The sequence below is a fragment of the Clytia hemisphaerica genome, unplaced genomic scaffold (genome assembly GCF_902728285.1).
Source record: "Clytia hemisphaerica strain Z4C2 unplaced genomic scaffold, Clytia hemisphaerica genome assembly, whole genome shotgun sequence".
Classification (NCBI taxonomy): Eukaryota; Metazoa; Cnidaria; class Hydrozoa; order Leptothecata; family Clytiidae; genus Clytia; species Clytia hemisphaerica.
In genome coordinates, this window is record NW_027104154.1 from 351,097 (window position 1) to 369,004 (window position 17,908).

General features: G+C 37.2%; 4 protein-coding genes across 5 annotated transcripts in view; all 4 read right to left on the reverse strand.

Annotated features, from left to right (window-relative positions):
• Nucleotides 1-17,908, reverse strand: part of LOC136814102 (uncharacterized) — a 62,683-nt gene that overhangs the window by 3,288 nt on the left and 41,487 nt on the right. For both annotated transcript variants that reach the window (XM_067070605.1, XM_067070607.1), the window contains exons 2-4: nucleotides 7,366-7,446; nucleotides 6,476-6,659; nucleotides 5,790-5,916 (exon numbers count right to left, since the gene is read on the reverse strand). In XM_067070605.1, the coding sequence (XP_066926706.1) occupies nucleotides 5,790-5,916; nucleotides 6,476-6,514 (166 nt within the window). In that variant the 5' untranslated portion in view covers nucleotides 6,515-6,659; nucleotides 7,366-7,446. The remainder of the gene's footprint in view (nucleotides 1-5,789; nucleotides 5,917-6,475; nucleotides 6,660-7,365; nucleotides 7,447-17,908) is intronic.
• On the reverse strand, nucleotides 1,124-4,444 carry LOC136814095 (uncharacterized). Its single transcript, XM_067070598.1, has 2 exons — nucleotides 3,170-4,444; nucleotides 1,124-2,719 (listed from the first exon to the last, which is right to left on the reverse strand). Exons 1-2 carry the CDS (start codon nucleotides 4,392-4,394, stop codon nucleotides 1,128-1,130), a joined length of 2,817 nt encoding a protein of 938 aa, XP_066926699.1. The 5' UTR covers nucleotides 4,395-4,444; the 3' UTR covers nucleotides 1,124-1,127.
• Nucleotides 9,374-15,222, reverse strand: LOC136814096 (fibropellin-1-like). The gene is made up of 13 exons (XM_067070600.1): nucleotides 15,120-15,222; nucleotides 14,770-14,889; nucleotides 14,286-14,399; nucleotides 13,932-14,063; nucleotides 13,565-13,678; nucleotides 12,970-13,203; nucleotides 12,717-12,830; nucleotides 12,364-12,477; nucleotides 11,984-12,097; nucleotides 11,657-11,770; nucleotides 11,333-11,446; nucleotides 10,918-11,028; nucleotides 9,374-10,753 (listed from the first exon to the last, which is right to left on the reverse strand). Exons 1-13 carry the CDS (start codon nucleotides 15,198-15,200, stop codon nucleotides 9,560-9,562), a joined length of 2,670 nt encoding a protein of 889 aa, XP_066926701.1. The 5' UTR covers nucleotides 15,201-15,222; the 3' UTR covers nucleotides 9,374-9,559.
• LOC136814063 (adhesive plaque matrix protein 2-like) lies at nucleotides 15,227-17,330 on the reverse strand. Its single transcript, XM_067070561.1, has 5 exons — nucleotides 16,936-17,330; nucleotides 16,270-16,389; nucleotides 15,707-15,829; nucleotides 15,389-15,499; nucleotides 15,227-15,268 (listed from the first exon to the last, which is right to left on the reverse strand). Exons 1-5 carry the CDS (start codon nucleotides 16,981-16,983, stop codon nucleotides 15,227-15,229), a joined length of 444 nt encoding a protein of 147 aa, XP_066926662.1. The 5' UTR covers nucleotides 16,984-17,330.

Consider the following 17,908-nt stretch of genomic DNA (forward strand, 5'->3'; position numbering starts at 1 on the left):
TCAATCGCTGGAAACATCGTATATCTTGACAAAATTGCAAAATAGAAAATAAAATAAAAAGACACAGAAAGCTCGAATTTATGGATAAAATGAAAAAATTGAATTGAACATAAAATTCTAAATACCTTGGAAAAACTACCAAAATTTTGAAAATTTGGCAGTCTGTAAAGCAATGAAAATAAAAATGTACTACCAAAATCGATTTTATTTTTATTTCGATTTTTGGAATTTCAGGCTCATAAAAACTTTGTGCTATTAAACAACAAAATTAATATTGGTTTGTATGTTTGATGAACAAAATGTAATGAATTTACTAACAGGGTCAGTGGCGTTGTGGCAGGGGGGGGCCGGGGGGCCATGGCCCCCCCAGCGGAGCTTTTTTGAAAGGGCGCCGAAGAGCAAGGGGCGCCAAAAGAGAATTTTAAAAATCATACTTTATGCGCCTTAAATTGCGCCCAGGACCAATTTTTCTGAGATAATTTTAAAATACTTGCAATTTTTTTCGCTCGCTTCGCTCGCAATACAGTTAATTGGTAACTTCTATGCAATCTAGGGATCTAGCTACTTTACAAGTTTTTTTTGTACAATATAGCATTATTAAATGAAAATCTAACTGCGCCCCGAAACCAATATGCTGACAACAATATTGAAATCATAAAACATCAATTTTTTCGCTCGCTTCGCTCGCATTACACCTTGTTTCTTCAACTTTCTTTTCTATCTAGCAAGTGTCAAAATTTGTGTATTTTTATTTAGTGATACCCTAATCTTGGCAGTCGATTTTTCTAGTCGGGCCCCAACCATGTTGGGGGCCTGTTTTTCCCTTTTCCATTCATCAAAGATAAATCTACTATTCTCCACTAAATATTTCCTTCCTCGTTATGCCTACACAAATGAATTAGTAAAAGTTTAGAAAATGGTGGGTGGGGACATAAACTAGATTCTACTTCTGGCTGAACTTTGCTTTTTGATAATTTTTTATGACGCTGAGTCCAGTGAAGTAGACACCACTTTGGAAAATTGGGGGAGGGGGCGCCATTTAAAAAGAATTGACTTTGGCCCCTCCAGAAAAATTTTCCCACAACGCCACTGAACAGGGTAATCCAAAAATATTATGAAAAGAAAAATCAATGAAAAGTTTTCACGTTAACTTTATAATTCGGTATTCCTTTGCCGGTAGTGCAAAGATATCTCATGGATTTCGGTTTCGCCACTCCTTTACACGGGCGCGTATTCATCAGCTTCGCCTGTTTACGCCCATAAAAAAGAATGGTTACTTCAAAAGTTTGATTATGTGAATAATTAATCACTTCAAATGTGGTTGAAACTGGAGTCTTGCGTTCAAATACACTCCTTTGTATTAAGTCTAGCGGATGTATTTCTCTTTCATTTCCTTTAGTTTTGTTGATATCAATCATGATTTTTGATATCATCTCTTTATGATTGAATTGGATTTTGAATTCTTTGGCAGTTCTCAATTTAGCAAGATCATATGGCTTAGGTGCGATGCTCTTCACATTCAGAGATTTTAGCGTGAGGTTAGAGTTGGTCAGAACCGAAGATATATTAATCGATTTTTCAAACCCATTGCTAGAGTCGAGGAAAAGTTTATCGCTAGTGTTCGATAGTTTCTTGGAAGAAGCACTGTTTTCCCCTGTTATTGAGAGGGATGATTTATGAGATTTCAAATCTACTGACTCAAGCGAAGGAGTTATGGTCAATAGTAAAGAAGATTTGGATGTCCTTTCAATCAAATCACAAACACACAAATGAAGATCCTTTTCACTTGTATCACTACATTTGGCATAACCTCCATATTTCGATATTCGGTTAGAAGTTAAAAATCGTGTATGAAACGAATTCAAGCCTTTATGAATATCGTATTGGACTTGAACTGAAAATTTTTCTTCTTTATTCGTGGATCCGAGCCCTGGATTTGTTACAATATCCATAGTCAGTTGGATAATCGTATCGTGTTTCCTGGTATTAAGATTCTCAAAACTTGTAGGTAGTAACCATTTACAATGGCCTCTTGGTGACGCGCTAGAAATCATGTTATTAAGATAACCGACTGCAAATTCGGCAAATTTCCAGTCACCAGATGTGTTAGTCATTGGAGAATCCCAGCCCTGGCAAACACAATAATTAGGGGTGTTTAGTTCGATGTCATCACATGTTCGATTAGGTGAAATCTCTTCAAATAGCCCTTTGTGTGGATGTGAGGAGTTGGCAATATGTTTGATGGTATGATGAATATCCATAATACTCGTTAAACGGAGACGGTTCTGACGTAATGTGTCAAGGGATTTCGGGCCCAGTCTCTCTACTACATTTTCCGGCAGGATGGCAAAGAAGTGTGGATGGTGCTGTTCATATCTGGCATCTAATTCTGAATAGATATAAGGCGTGTATGAGTTCCCATGATCGGCAAAAAAGAAAGTGATTGTGTTTTTCATTCGACTCATTACCGAGAAAAATTCGGCAACGCTTTGGTCGATGCCTTGAATGCGCCGACCGATTTGATCATGAGGAATACTTAACATGGTAAAACTGAACAAACTATGCGTGGTTTTCTTCAATTTTGACGTAATGTGCTGTAGGAAATACGTATTGAGATTGATGCCATTGTAGCATATCTGAGGCAACGAACGCATGTTGAAGGTATGCATTTGTTTGGATTTATAAAAATGAATAATCTTGCATGATGCCATAGTGATACCTTAAAAGAATAAACAAAAAATATTTTCATTTTATATCTAAGCTGCTATAATACGTTATGGGGAGAAACTTCAACGGGAATATAGTTTGGTGGGCAAAAAAGTTTTTACAGAGGGAATACAATGTTGCAGATGGCTTGAAAAATTAAAGTTGACGGGAAATCAATTTCGCGTGAACCTAATTTGGAAAATTTTGGCCGTATTCACCTAGCCCACCGAATTTTCTATCCACCAAGCTTTCTTCTCTTAAGGTACATGGTTCAGTCGTAGGGTGTTTATCGATCTTAGCTGCCGTCCAGGGAATCAAGGTTCTGACACCCTCCCTCCCTTGAAAAAACAGGGGTTTGAGAAGAAGAGGGGGCTTGTGGAAATTTCAAATAAAAGGGGGTTGGTTGGGCAAAAAGAGGGGGTATATTTGTAAATGATAATGAGATGTGTGAAGTGCTTCATACCTAAATCGTCAATTTGAAGATTCTTCAATTTCTTTGAGAGCTTTTTCCACGTTTTTCCGCCATTCAACATTTCGTTTAACCCATAAAAACCTTTGTAACACATGTCTTCTTGGTAGAGATTCTTATATCCAGAGCTCCTCATAAAATTGAAAAGTTTATTCATGTTTGGGAGTGTGTTCGATTTCTGTTTACCGCTCATCGTCTCCGGTAAGACACGCCCTTCAAAGAACGGGAAGGTATTCAAGTGTGTGTGCCCGTGAACTGCTTGCATCAGTTCAAAATCTATGACCTCAGCTTTGGTTGATTCGTTCGTATTGATTTCCCTGATTTGATTTATGGTCTTTGGTAAAGAAAGAAAGAAATGGCGACGAGATACTGAATCCAACCATATAACATTGATGTTGGTTTTGTTCTTGGTTTGTGGCGAATTTTTATCGTTTCTGTTCGCCTTTGGTTCTTTGAAGTGTGTTGCATCGAAATGTAAAAGCTGCAATTGGTTTGTTCCCTGGCAAACCAAAAACATGAAATCATCAGCAAACTTTGAAGATCGTTTGGCGAATTTTAGAACAGCTCTTTCAAGAGATTCTGAATCGTTGTAACCAGGTTTAATGGTGTAATGCCAGCCTGTGCGATTGGTATCAAACAACTGTATGTAAATTGATCCGTTGAACTTTGCCCCACAAGCTTTATGATTGCATTTGAATGTGGTTGATTGTTCCTGGAAAGTACAGATGTTCAATGTTGGTTCACCCTCACCTTTTCCACATTTGTAAGTGTGATAATCATAATGATACTTCGATTTGACGTAATTACAAGCGGATTCAGTCAACGTATTGGGTTTACATGTTATATCTTGTCGGTTACTACCTTCTGATTTCATTTTTGCAGGTAGTGTAGGGTGAGGACAGCGATCTACGACTATCTTCTTTGCTTTTTGCTTCTTCTTCATTTGGGCTTTTAACAGGTTCAAGTAAGACCTAGGAACTTTCTTGTAAACGAGTTTCACTTTGACTGATTTCAATTGTCTGGTCAAAGATTGCCACGTTTCTAGATTAACAAAAGCTGTCATAGACAACCAATAAAGAAATGTCAACAATATAAACACCACTATAATTGGTCTCCTTTTTCGCTTCATTGCTTCTAGTGTCTCCTTTCGAAGTTGGAAGAATTTTGTTTTAGTAGAAGAACTACCATGTCCTATAGCCATTTCACTTCCTTGATGCATTTTTCTTCTTGTGTTGTTAAGGTGTTGCGGTTTATAAAACTATAGATCAAGTTTTTTTTATCATTCACTAACTTAGTGTAACATTGAGTTACAACTATTTAGAATATTTCATCAATACAACAAAGTTATCAGAAAAAAAAATCTGTATCTATCAATTCAACATTCAGTGTTTTGATTATGTGACTCTTCAATGCCTACTTGGTTTCATCTAGAATTATGAATTTAATGTCTAAACTCTAAGCTTCATACACAATAAGATAAAAAATTTATGTTCATAAATAAAAATGTATCTCTACCAACTCGATTCCATAAAAAAGGAGCACCCGTAGGGGGGGGGGTACTAGGGTTGCGAGCTGACAGGGGGTGCCACCCGACTTTCGAACTTTGGACCCTTACCGGGACTAAAAAGGAGAAAACAAAGGAAAATTTTGGGAATTTTACAACCCTTAGCGGGACAAATTTGACCAATTTTGACCAAATTTCGATCTTTAAAAAACTTCTGTCATTCTTTTGTTTGTAATTCGAATTTCGAAGCTCGTTTACCAAAGGGAAATTCCCTTTCGTTAAAAGGGAAAGTTGTGAGTTGTTATGAAACGAGAATGAATGAAAGAGAATCAAAGTTTAGGGATGCACTGACATTTTTTGTTATTCTATTATTTGTTTTTTCCCAGGGGGGGTATATGTTTGCGAGGTAACGGGTATATCCGAACAAAAAATCGATCGAAAATTAGAGAGACTTCTCCCAAAAATCTTTGTCGACATTTTCACTCAATCTTGCTTTGGTCCAAATTTTTGAAAATCACGAGACCCTTTGAGTGGGAAATTTTGATTTTCGTGAGCTTTCGACCCAGATCATGAGCGGCACTTAAAAAGGAGGAAAATCGAAAAATTTTATGACCCTTCTTGAGACTGATTTGACCAAATTTCAATATTTTTAGGGGAAAAATTAACATTTTCCTTTTTTTAGACCCTTAACTCTTTCAGTACTGCCCAGCCAAATTTCGTTCATATTTGGACGATACTTTCGGCTGCCGGTAATTTTTTTTGAGGACCTAAATCAAAAAAGTGGCCCTTGAAAAGAGCTTTCCAACGAACCCAAACATGACCTAGTTTGCATCAGCCAAAGCCGAGAAAATTGCATTTTGAAGTTGACTGATTGTCACTTTGAAAAAAACTTGAAATTTACGTTTCCCACAGTACTGAAGGAGTTAATGGTACTAAGATTTAATTTCCAGATTTGTCCAAAAAGCCATGTACAAAGGGCGTCACATATACCCGTACCTTTCACTTGCCTAAGTTTATCCCCCCCCCCCCCGGATTAAAAGAAGAGATCAGACAGAAATTTCAAAGTGCTAAAACTTTCGGCTGATTTGAAGTCAACTTAAAACTCCTTACCGATAAAGTTTTTGATATCTTGCTCAATATACTCGATCAGTGCTTCTAACAGGTAATTAAAACATGTGTTGGTTAGCGTAAAATGCTGACTCAGCTCTTCTGTTTTACTCATCCACTTGTCGCAAATCTGAAAAGCAAAAAGATTTTTAAGAAATTGATTATTTACTGAATGAAAATGATTTTACAGCGACCGTAGTGCAGTGGTAGAGCATCCAACTAAGGTGCGCGAGGTCGTGAGTTCAACTCGGATCATACCAAAAATTTCCAAAATGGTACTTGATGCCTCTCTGCTTGGTGCTCAGCAATGGAGAGAAGGATCCAGGGTAAGTGGAGCAATCCAGAGAGAAAGAGTGGCACCCTCCCCTACCTTCGGGTGGATAGCTATCGAAAGAGGAGCCTTCGGGTCGCCTCCGACTGCGGTCGCAAGATTTACTTACTACTACTTAGAGCGGCGTCCCCATAACTTGAATTGTGTTACTTCGGTTGAAACTTTAAAACTCGAACCTCCCTTTCCCATGCTTAATTTCGTATTTAGAGATTCAGGGGGAAAACTTTATCTGAAGAACCTGGAGACACTCAGTCTGGAATAGATCTTTACTTTCTAGATCAAATTTCCGCATTTGAGGATAGCAGAGATATGAATAAGTCCAAAACACTAAAATTGACTATTTATTTGACAGGCTAACCTCACGCTTATGATTTTTCATGGATGTCAACAGCAACATTTTACGTTCATGTTCTTGACTGACTTGAGAGAATTCGTCTCCTTTACTGCTGTGCGACGATTGGCTCAAGAAGAACGTGCTGTTTAAAGATTATGTCGACCCTGAGGAAGGACTGTCCATTGTTTTCACTCGCCGCAATGGTTCACTGTTGGTAGTTTCAAAGAAAAAAAAATAAACGTTACATCATTTAAGGCTAATCCAGAAAAAAATTGTACCCCCTATGTTGAGGAGATCTTTTTTTAAAAAGGTGATTTTCTTCCATCTCAACTCCTCAACATAGGGGGCACAGACTATTTCTGGAATAGCCCATTATGGCTAATCATCGAACGTAATGTAGAGATAGAGTATCATCTAGCTACGGTGCGCAAGGTTGCGGGTTCGATCCTCAGTCGGGTCATACAAAGAGTCCCAAAATCGTACTTAAAATGCCTCTCTGCTTGAGAAGGGTCGTAGGAGAAGGAGTGGCACACTCCCTACCTTCGGGAAGATAGCTATCAACAGAGGAGCCTTCAGGTGTCTTACTTACTTAATCCTCGAAAAATACGTTTTGGGCTAGCCTGAAAGTAACCCAACCCAACCACTTAATACATTCGATGGCGCGATAGAAGCGAGTTTATGTATTTACACTTTTGAGCACGGTGGAGTAACGGAACAATTTGGAAAATCCCGCATTTTTTGAGCCGCAAAATTATGAACTTGCTAGAGTGACCTAGAAGTGTCAGAATATTGGCTTTTCTTTAGAAATTGCACTTATATTTTGTGAACATCCTTCCAGATTTTGATGTTTTTTTTTATCAAACGCCACATACAGTGAAAATACATGGGACATGTTGAAGTCTGTCTGTACAAACCTGTTAATTCTCGAAGCGTGAGGTTTCGAAGGTGGCGTCGGCGGAAGTTTCTTCATGAAAATATCCGTCGGTTTGGCAAGTCTGGTTGAAAAGAGAATAAAATAAAATTTCACTACAGATCTTACGGAATTGAAATTCTCCTGCTTGTTCAATAAAATGAAAGAGAAATGTTTGATCGACAACTTTAAAACTACAAGTATCCAAATTTTTGATTCATGCAAAGTTTGCAGAAAATTCTGTATTTGTAAGTAAAAAATCTAATAGTGTAATCCATGCTTTAAAAAAGATCCAGATTGTGTAAACCGAGACCATTTAAAAAAAGTGAAATCTAAACATCCCTACTTAATTTAAATGGCGAGTTTAAAGTATTTTCACTTTTAAGGTCGGCAGAGTGACTGAAGCGATTTGGAAAAACTTGAAGTCTTGAGTTTTGACCCGACCGTCGCCCTTAGTCAATCAGGATCTGAATAAATCAAATGATGACCGTCTCCATCGCAGAAAAACACTCATACATACACGTTTACTATTTTATAAGAAGAAAATATATAAGAACACAAGGCATCGATGGTTAAGATAAGAACATTTTTAGGCTTTGATTGTTCTAAAACACCTGATAGGAAAATGGACAAAAATACTCGGAAAGTAAGAACATGTTAAGAACATTTTCAGGCTTAAAACTGAAAAAAATATCAACATCCGAAGGCTTCAAAATTTTTGGATGTTTTAAAAAAAACCACATGTAGACTCCCTATCATTGATTTAAGTGCTGAAATGAGCTTTCTAGTGAACCAGCTAAAACCTTCACTAAGTTAGACCTTTAGATTCATTCCGACATTTCTCTGGTACTTTCGCTGGGTGATGAAGAGTGCAGCTATGGAAAACCCAACTAGATAATGATAACCTCCAAAGTTGAGGAAATATCATATTTCATATTTCATGATATTTCCAAATCTGAAATTCATTGAAAATATGATGTTGGCCCCCTTCCTTTAAACGCTCTCTCGAATAAACGCCCCTGCCTAGAGGAAAAATTTCAATAAACTCCCTTCAAATAAACTCCCGCTTTTAATAAACGCCTTCCCACTAGGAGAGGTGTTTATTTGAAACTAGTAGCTGTAAGAGGGAATCATCCGATGAAAACTTAAATATGGGGTAATAATTGTATTCTTTCAGTATTCAAAATAATTTTGACCCATTTTTACATTTCTAAAAATGAAATATTTGAACTGAAAGAAAACGAAAAAACGCCCCGGGTGTTTATAAACTTTTTTGGATTTTTAAGAGGGACGGTTATTCGAGGGGTCATCATATCCGATTCACTTTATTAAAGTGACCTTGGTTAAAGAATATTTTGTTGATGACCCCTCGAATAACCGTCCCTCTTAAAAATCCAAAAAAGTTTATAAACACCCGGGGCGTTTATTCGAAGTATCCTCCTTTATCGATGTGTTAATATCTAATATCAATGAGTTCTTTTCAAAGATCTCATAATGTTATCTATACTGTTGAAAATTTAAAGTTAATTTTAACCATTTAAGTTGGTTGTGAAAAAACCCTGTAAAGACCGATGATAGATGGTCACAATTTCAGTACACCAATCATAATCAAACCTCTGAAAGCGCATGAAAATTGACGATTTGAGGAAAATAGTCAATTTTATAACAAGAATCTTGTTATGCGTCGAGATGTAAAAAATGAATTTCACTTAATACAGCACCTATTCAAACACACTCGAGATATTTTGTTCTCATTCCCAGTCTTTTTAGTGTAACGTAAGCGAGATAGCTAATTCGTCTGATCTCTTGTCTTAACACAGCCCTCTAGAGCTTCAGCGTGGTATGCAGAAAACAATCACAATCTGATTTCAGGTTATTTCTGACTTAGTGATATTATAGTAGTTATTATAGCCCTCCTTGAGGCTAAATCTCTTTGTTCATTACAAGTTCGATAGTTTGAAAATCTTGAGGGAGCCTAAAAAAGTGACATTATTGTGCGAAATATTGTTTCACTTTGCTGTCTTTGTTTGTATAATTACTTTAATGATACATGGATTAGAATGTCAGATAAAAATGTTACAAAACAATAAGTTTTCGAATTAAAAAGGCTTAAAAAATAAACATTGGTTAATACAATAAATGGGTTAAAAATTATTTCGTTTTCGTTAAAAAATTTTGTCAAATCAAGTACTGTCTACCTAAGGACGGACGCATGTTCCAAAACCCTCTGAGATTTGGCGCCAGACTAAGAAATTTCCACACGTTTGAACAAAAGTTCCAAATTGTGTGCATCGAATGAAAAGATGACGATTTGGATGAGCGAAGTAACCGATTTTTCCGACGCAAAATGCTGATGGACTGAAGGGCGTTGTTGGTGGGTTTGTTGGGGCGGCAGTTGTAGTGGATGGATTAGTTGGAGCGGCAGTTGTTGTCGGTGAATTGGTTGGGGCGACAGTTGTGACAATCGAAGGGAATGATGCTGAAGATCTTACGCAGGTACCGTAACCCTGTGCGATTTGAAGCCAAACCAAATTTCCACATGTTTGTACAAAGGTTCCAAGTTGAGTACAACGAATGAAAAGGTTACGGTTTGGGTGAGCAAAGTAACCAATTCTTCCATTACAGAATGTCCTTGGATCAAATGGTGTTGTCGGTGGGTTTGCCGGTGGGTTAGACGGTGGGTTAGTTGGTGGGTTGGTCGGGGCGGCAGTTGTGGTTGGTGGATTGGTTGGGACGGCGGTCGTTTTCTGCGGGTTGGTTGGGGTGGTAGTTGTAGACGGTGGGTTAGTTGGGACGGCAGTTGTAAACGGTGGGTTAGTTGGGGTGGCAGTTGTTGTCGTTGGATTGGTTGGAGCAGCAGTTGTAGTCGGTGGGTTAGTTGGGGCGGCAGTTGTTGTCGGTGGGTTAGTTGGTGGGTTTGTTGGTGGATTTGTTGGTGGGTTTGTTGGTGGATTTGAAGGTGGGTTTGTCGGTGGATTAGTTGGTGGGTTTGTTGTTGGGTTAGTTGGTGGGTTTGTTGGTGGGTTTGTTGGTGGGTTTGTTGGTGGGTTTGTTGATGGGTTTGTTGGTGGGTTTGTTGGTGGGTTTGTTGGTGGGTTTGTTGGTGGGTTTGTTGGTGGGTTTGTTGGTGGGTTTGTTGGTGGGTTTGTTGTTGGGTTAGTTGGTGGGTTTGTTGGTGGATTTGTTGGTGTATTTGTTGGTGGGTTTGTTGGTGGGTTTGTTGGTGGATTTGTTGGTGGATTAGTTGGTGGGTTTGTTGGTGGGTTAGTTGTTGGATTTGTTGGTGGGTTTGTCGATGGATTGGTTGGTGGATTAGTTGGTGGGTTGGTCGGTGGGTTGGTCGGTGGGTTTGTTGGTAGGTTAGTCTGTGGGACAGGAGTTGATGGTGCGATCTATGTGGTGATAACAAATAATTCTTAAACACCAGGCTGGGTTGGTTGAACCTAATTAAATAGAAAAGAATTAAGCCATAATTAGTTAATTCTAAGCGCTGGTTTTATGTTTTTCAAGTGCTATAATTTACGATTTAGTTAGTTTTATAAATTCAACTCCTTACCTCACAGTTGGGGCCGCTGAATCCATTGTTGCAGATACAAGCTTGGGATATTCCTTGTCGAAAACATAATCCACCATTTTGACACGGGTTACTTCCAACACAAGATCTCAACTAAGATAGAAAGGGATTTCTTACAGAGATCAATCAAAGGGACAGACTATCTTGAAAAACTCAGATAGGGCAGATTTCAGGGCAGCGTTTGTAACTAAAATGTCGCATTTTTATAAGCAATTAGTTTTGAATCTTGAGTGTTTGCACCATATTGTTTTAGCAAGTCAATAATACAGCTTTTTAGATCCCAGTTTTCTCAATGTACATTCAAATCAAAGTTTTAAATAAATTTAGAGTAACTCAATTCACATTTGTCATGCCATCAAATAGGCTAAGAATGTTTGAGATAAAAGATTCAACTCACTTCACATTGGTTTCCAAAGAATCCAGTAAGACATGAACAAGTGTATCCATCATCCGATCCATCTGGTTGACAACTTCCTCCGTATTTACATGGGTGACTGGTGCAGGCTGACGCCTAGGAAGGACAGAAAAAGACTTTTAACGAGCTGGTATACAAAGTTGTTGATAAATCTTGCATTCAAATAGTTCACGAAATCATGATGATAATAGTTATCCACGTCAGAAAATCGACAGAATATAGAAATTAAAGTTTCGTAAAATCGCTTTTACGAACAAAGCGTTAAAAAAGTTACTTGTGTCAGATTAGGAAAACTAATTTACTTACAGTGCAGTGAACACCAAAGTATCCGACTTTGCAAGTACAAGTAAAACCATCAGCCGAACCGTCAGGTTTGCAACTTCCACCATTTTGACATGGTTGCATATCACAATTTGAGGCCTGGATAAGAAGAACACGAAAAGTTCAAAGTTAAATTAGTAGGATTTCCATTAAAACGGACGATAAGATTACTCCGGAAGAAGATAAATTACCCCTGGAACGATGTTTTTTTGGAGAGAAAATCCAATAGAATGCAATTTAGAACACGGTCAATTTCAATGACAATCTTACAAAACCTTTTCAAAAGCTACGGATTGGTCTTTTGGCACTTACCATACAATTGACACCGAAATATCCTTCTTCGCATGTACAAGTGTAACCGTCAGCAGAACTATCAGGTTGACAACTACCACCATTTTGACATGGGTTTGGTCCGCAGGCTGATTGCTGTGGAGAAACAATTTTTTTAGTTCAAAACATTGTATTTTTTGGTTCCTTAATCGAGTCAGAAGTTAAATGGATGAACCTTTATAAGCCAAAGGGTAAAGTTTTAACTCAAAATACTATTTTTTCTGACTGGGTTATCGACAGCAAATAAGCGATTTCAAATAGGGTTATTAATCAATAATGTGCAGTTAGGGTCTCTAATCTATGTTTCATCATTACCATAATGGAACACTGTTTTTAATGATTGAGTAATCGAGGCAACTTACACTGCACGTGGCATCAGAATACCCAGGTTGGCAATTACACGTGAATCCGTCATTACTTGAATCAACAATACAAGTTCCTCCATTCGAACATGGCAAAGAATCGCAAGCAGAAGCCTGGAAAGAAAGCAGAATAGTTTTTAGTAAGAATGCTGTAAAATTGAATTGACTTATTGATTGACTTATCTCTTTATATCATCAGAATAAAATCATTTGAAGACTAAATTTGCTTTTAGTGAAAATGTGTGAACTCTTTATACAGTGGATTATCTTTAACTTGAACCTCTATAACTCGAATACCTCCTTATCTCGAATACAATAAGAACTGACTGAGCGAGACACGAAATATAACTTACAGTGCAAGTTGGTCCAGAATACCCTCCTACACATGCGCAAGAATAACCAAGGGCGGTACCATCTGGGGTACATGTTGCTCCGTTTTTACATGGGTTGGCATCACATGCTGAAGCCTGAAAAGTTGCGAGGATAGAATTAGTTCAAAAGTTCTGTGTGGTTATGTTTGTAATTTTATAATTGCAAGTTTGAAATTTTATCATTCCAAGTAGTGTTTAGTTGACAAAATTCTCTTATAACTCTAATGATACTTACACTACAAGTTGGTCCTGAAAATCCAACTGGACATGTGCAAGTATATCCTGGGGATGCAGCAAATGGGTTACATTGGGCTCCATTGGCACATGGGTTGACATCGCAGGCTGAAGCTTCACAAGTGGGTCCAGTGTATCCATTGTTTGCGCATGTGCATTGGTAACCAGGTGTTCCTGGCGCTACTGCGCATGATCCTCCATTTTTGCAAGGTTGTTGTAAAGAACAGATCGACTCCTGGGAAAATTGAAGTTTTATATTCATGATATTTATTACGTAATGTTTTCAACAGAAATACCTGACGGTAGTGGCAAGTTTTAAACATTTTTTTACTAGCTTAAATCTGCCACTACTGGCAAAAAGCGGATTATTTCGGTAAGTATTACGTCATGAACATCATTAATAGGTTTTGGTTTGGTACCAAAAAATTTGTTTGATAATGTCTCTTTATTATCACATATAAATTCAAAACTTCAAAAAAATTCTCCAAAACTTAAAACGTCGGACTTACGATTCCATTATTTTAACAAAATGTTAAGCTCAATCTTTGAGGTACACGCCGTGGCATTGATAATATGATATTTAAATATGAACTAACCTGACAGATCGCACCAGTATAGGGAGCAACACAAACACATTCGAATCCAGGGCTGGATGGTTTCGTGGTACAACTTCCACCGTTTTGACATGGGTTTTTTGAGCATGCACTGATCTATAATAAAAAATATATCTCAACATCATATTTAAAGATACTGGGGTGACAAACTTTTTAAGAACTTCTTTCTGGACGATTCAAAACCATTGCATATAATTTGATTGCCAGTTTGGCTCGTAGATAGAATAACCAATGAAAGTTGTTTCCCTTGTTCATTCAACTATTTTTTGCCTTTTTTGCTACATAATATATATTTTAGTTGCCTTGTTCAACCAAATTAACAATACAGAGTTTTGTATAGAAAACTTACTTGACACTTTGGTCCTGAGAATCCTCCATTACATTGACAAGAATAACCAGCGTAGAGAGTATTTGAAAGCGAACAATCTCCTCCGTTCACACATGGGTTTTCTCCGCTGACTGCTCCACAACCATCGGCGACCTGAAGTGAACAGTTTTCGTACATAACCTTATTATTTCTGTATGGGCAATCGAGAATTTAAGATAGAAAGATTCTTTATACAAAACCTTGTTAATAGAGATTGACTCGCTGAGATTTGAAAATCTAGTTTACTTTTATGAAAGCCTTTTTTGCTTGGGAAGCAGAGATTAAGTTTCACTTAAGACATCGTTATCTCTGTTTGAATGTAAGAGACAAACTTACGTTACAAAGAGGATTCGATTGGCCAGCAGCGCATATGCATGAAAAGCCATTGGCTGAAGCATCAGGGACACATGTACTTCCTGTGACACAAGGGTTTGCGCTACAGCTTGATTCCTTGAAGGAAAAGATTCGATAACACAGTCATAACAATTCTAACATCAGGGAGAATGAAATTATGACCAGAGTCTTTCGCCTAACACCCTGCCTGAAATGCTTGTGGTTCGAACACAGTCAATTGTGGCGCATATAATATTTCTTGAGGTACATTGATAGCCTTTTATCCAGTTGGTGAATCGATCTGAATTTATCGTTCTGCATCTGCAGCTTTACTAAGCCTACTATACTGCAATTTCAGCTAAGATTCTTCTAGACAGTTCCAAGTTCTAGAGAAGTAAAATTGGTAGTCTCTGTTTATGTAAGGGGTCAAAAAGATTGTTTTTTAAGAAAATAATTAAGAAATCATTCGAAATTCGAAGCCACTCACAGCACAAGTTTGACCAGAAAATCCGGCAGTGCATGTGCAAGTATAACCAGCAGCAACGAGACTCGAAGGCGAACAAGTTCCTCCGTTTTGACATGGATTTATGTTGCAAGCCAAGTTAATCTGAAATGATTTTGTCAAAATGTTTATTAATGTCTTTATGTAATAACTATGAACATTTATATTAAGGTAAGTTTTTAAATATTAAAGCTGTAGGTTGTCCATGAAAAGGCATTTTCAAACTTTGGCAGAAAACTTTTCTGAGACCATTCCTGTATCTAGCAATACGTTATTTGTAAGAATATGTGGTATCAAACTTTGTAAATTCTTGAAGAGAGGTGAAAATAGCATACTTCACAAGTTAGACCAGACCATTCAGTGCTACATATGCATTGTGGGCCATCAGCAGTCGGTGTACAAGATCCTCCATTCATGCAAGGGTTTGGTCCGCAAACTGAGTTCAAGAAATGAAAAGTAAATTACTGTCAAATGATATCAAAGTCTATAATGAAAAATTCTATTCAATCAAAAAATTAAAACTAATATGATATCATTTTAACAATATAGTAATATGAATTTAAGAATTGTATATGATTATCATGAATCTTTCCAGACAACCTACCTGACAAAGAGCACCAGAAGTTCCAGGGGGACATTGACAGGTATAATCCCCATTGGCACCAGGAATACAAGTTCCTCCGTTTTGACAACTGTTAGCACCACATGATGATTGCTGAGAGAGAGAAAAAGGTAATTCATAATTTTCACTCGCCTGTTTTGAAACTTTAAAACCATATACAAGAGGTTCTGAAGGGAAGTTCGTGGGTATGGCAAATCATAATTTAACCGAGCTTTGATTATGGTGTTTTTAACTCTTATTGTTGAATCACATATATCAAAATATCCGCACTTTTAATAAAGGAAATTAGAATTAACTTACAGTACAGTAAGGACCGGAATATCCAGCTGCGCATGTGCAAGAGAAACCATCGACAGTTCCATCAGCCATACATGTACCTCCGTTTTGACAGAGTAATCCGTATGTGTCGCATGCGTTCACCATCTGAAACACAACGAGAGAAATATGAAGGAATCGTGAGATTTGGACAAGCAAAGAAGTTTTACACAATTGATTGTGACCCAGCATCGGGGTCTTTTATTAGCTTGTCAGTGCCTGAGTTTATTTTAGAAGAAACGACGCCTTGTAACGATCATTACGGTTAATCAATAGTGAGGTTATGTATTTGCTCTTTTGAGGACGGTAGGGTGACTGAAGCGATTTGGAATAATCCACACTTCTGACGCGAAAAATCGAGACGGTAGAAGTATGCTGATTTATCGTCGTCCTCAGCTGGTCAGGATGTAGTCAAAGTAGAACCTTACCGTCTCCGTCGGAGAAAAACACACATACATAAACTCGGTTATAATCAATTGTACGCGGACAAACATTAAGACTATTGCTATTCCGCTTGATTATTTAATGTATAAATTACATCAACTTACTCGACACAAGTTACCCGAGAAGCCAGTAGGACAGGAACATTCGAAACCATCTGGATAAGCATCAATACAAGTTCCTCCGTTTAAACAAGGGTTGGTCGGCGAACATTTTTCTGCCAAACTCTGAAAATTGAAAAAGTCGTGTTAGGTGATTTTCAAGAAACCAAAAAAATCGTATTACTAATTAACCGTTTTACTTCAAATGAAAGCTCCTCCCGCTCGTATAAACGCCCCCTTAATAAGCGTCTCACATCTAGGAGGGATGTTAATTTGATACATTATAACTTAAAAGTTAAAAAAGATATTCTTGAATCTGATTTAGATTTTACGAAATATTTAAGGTAGAAATTAGCTTACTCTTAGGTTCCAAATAAACGAGAGGAAGAGTTCAAATAAATTGGGGGTGGGGTTGGAAAATTTTAAAAATTTTAATAAACGGGGGGAACCTAACTGCCTGGAGGGGGTTGGAAATTGTAATTACGAAAACCCAAAAATAAAGTAAATATAAGCTAAAATCAGGCTATTTAAAGCAGAATAAGGGACCTTCTCTTTGAAAGCTGCGTAAAAAGTCTTAAAATTTAATAAACGTTACATAAATATGGTCCGGGGGTTGGAAAGTTTTCGAAAAATTTACAAGCGGCCTTTATTTGGAACCTAAGAGTAACTTACCATTTGAATAGAAGCCGCAACGCTCAATAAAATGAAAAAGTTCTTCATGATTCTTCCTGTTGATTGAAACCTTTGCAGTTTGATGTTTTGGTTCAAGATATCTGCAGAAATTTGCTGGCTCAAAAAATCTTCTTTGCTTTTTACAGTGACTTCACTTAACTGCACCTTTAGTAAAAGGTCTTGAAAGTGACTCAAACTGTTTGTAGCTGATGAATGATTTTTGGGACAACATCTTCCTGTATTTATACAAGTTTCATGTTTTTTTCACAAGAATATTTTAGATTTGCTACATAGATAGATTTTCCTTAACTTCTTTAACTTTCAGTCTCAAGAAATTGGAAAATCAAGTATTTGTCATTGCATAAATTTGAAGACTAGGCCCAAGTCTTTCTTCTAAATCGATATTTTCCATTTATTTGGAAAGATTTTTTAAGATTTTCTACTAATTAAATGATTTCTGATTTCATTTCTTGTAAACTTTATTCTTAGAAAAAATCTGAAGCAATCCTTAATCTGTAATTTTTGGTAGAGTGTCTCTAATTATCCTTTAATGCTTTGCTTGTTTCATGTTACAAATTTGTCTATGATGGCTTTAATTTAGGTAATCATTATCTTGATAGAGCTAATCTGATTTTGAAGCACCACGCTGGAGTGTTTTTATTTGTTATTTATGCTCTCATTTACCTTACTCTGCACTCCACCGAAGAGATTTTTCTTGATTGTGCCTAATCTCATCGTCAGAATTTGTTACATTATCAATGTATCGGAGATAAAGCTTTTTTGCAAATCGCAGCAAGATTTTATCCTTAAGCCGACGGAAATAGCCTCTCATTTGATTTGTATTTCAGGAATGTTTCAAAAGATAACAATTCTGGTTTATACATAAAAGCCGAAGTGAAAGCATGGCTCCGAAATACTCGAAATAAAGTAAGTTTGTCACCAACAGGTGGGTGTGATTAGAAGGTAGCGAGTA

Bases quoted from the DNA above. Each gene is read 5' to 3' on its own strand.
- LOC136814095 (XM_067070598.1), bottom strand. From the start codon at position 4,394: ATGCATCAAGGAAGTGAAATGGCTATAGGACATGGTAGTTCTTCTACT. The intron at 2,720-3,169 runs GTATGAAGCACT...TATTCTTTTAAG, and splicing joins TCTTCAAATTGACGATTTAG to GTATCACTATGGCATCATGC.
- LOC136814096 (XM_067070600.1), bottom strand. From the start codon at position 15,200: ATGAATGGAGGATCTTGTACACCGACTGCTGATGGCCCACAATGCATA. The intron at 12,478-12,716 runs GTAAGTTATATT...CTTTCTTTCCAG, and splicing joins ATTCTGGACCAACTTGCACT to GCTTCTGCTTGCGATTCTTT. The intron at 11,029-11,332 runs GTGAGTTGAATC...TTTCTATCTTAG, and splicing joins TCTTTGGAAACCAATGTGAA to TTGAGATCTTGTGTTGGAAG.
- LOC136814063 (XM_067070561.1), bottom strand. From the start codon at position 16,983: ATGAAGAACTTTTTCATTTTATTGAGCGTTGCGGCTTCTATTCAAATG. The intron at 15,830-16,269 runs GTAAGTTGATGT...GTTGTGTTTCAG, and splicing joins TCTCGGGTAACTTGTGTCGA to ATGGTGAACGCATGCGACAC. The intron at 15,500-15,706 runs GTAAGTTAATTC...TCTCTCTCTCAG, and splicing joins ATTCCGGTCCTTACTGTACT to CAATCATCATGTGGTGCTAA.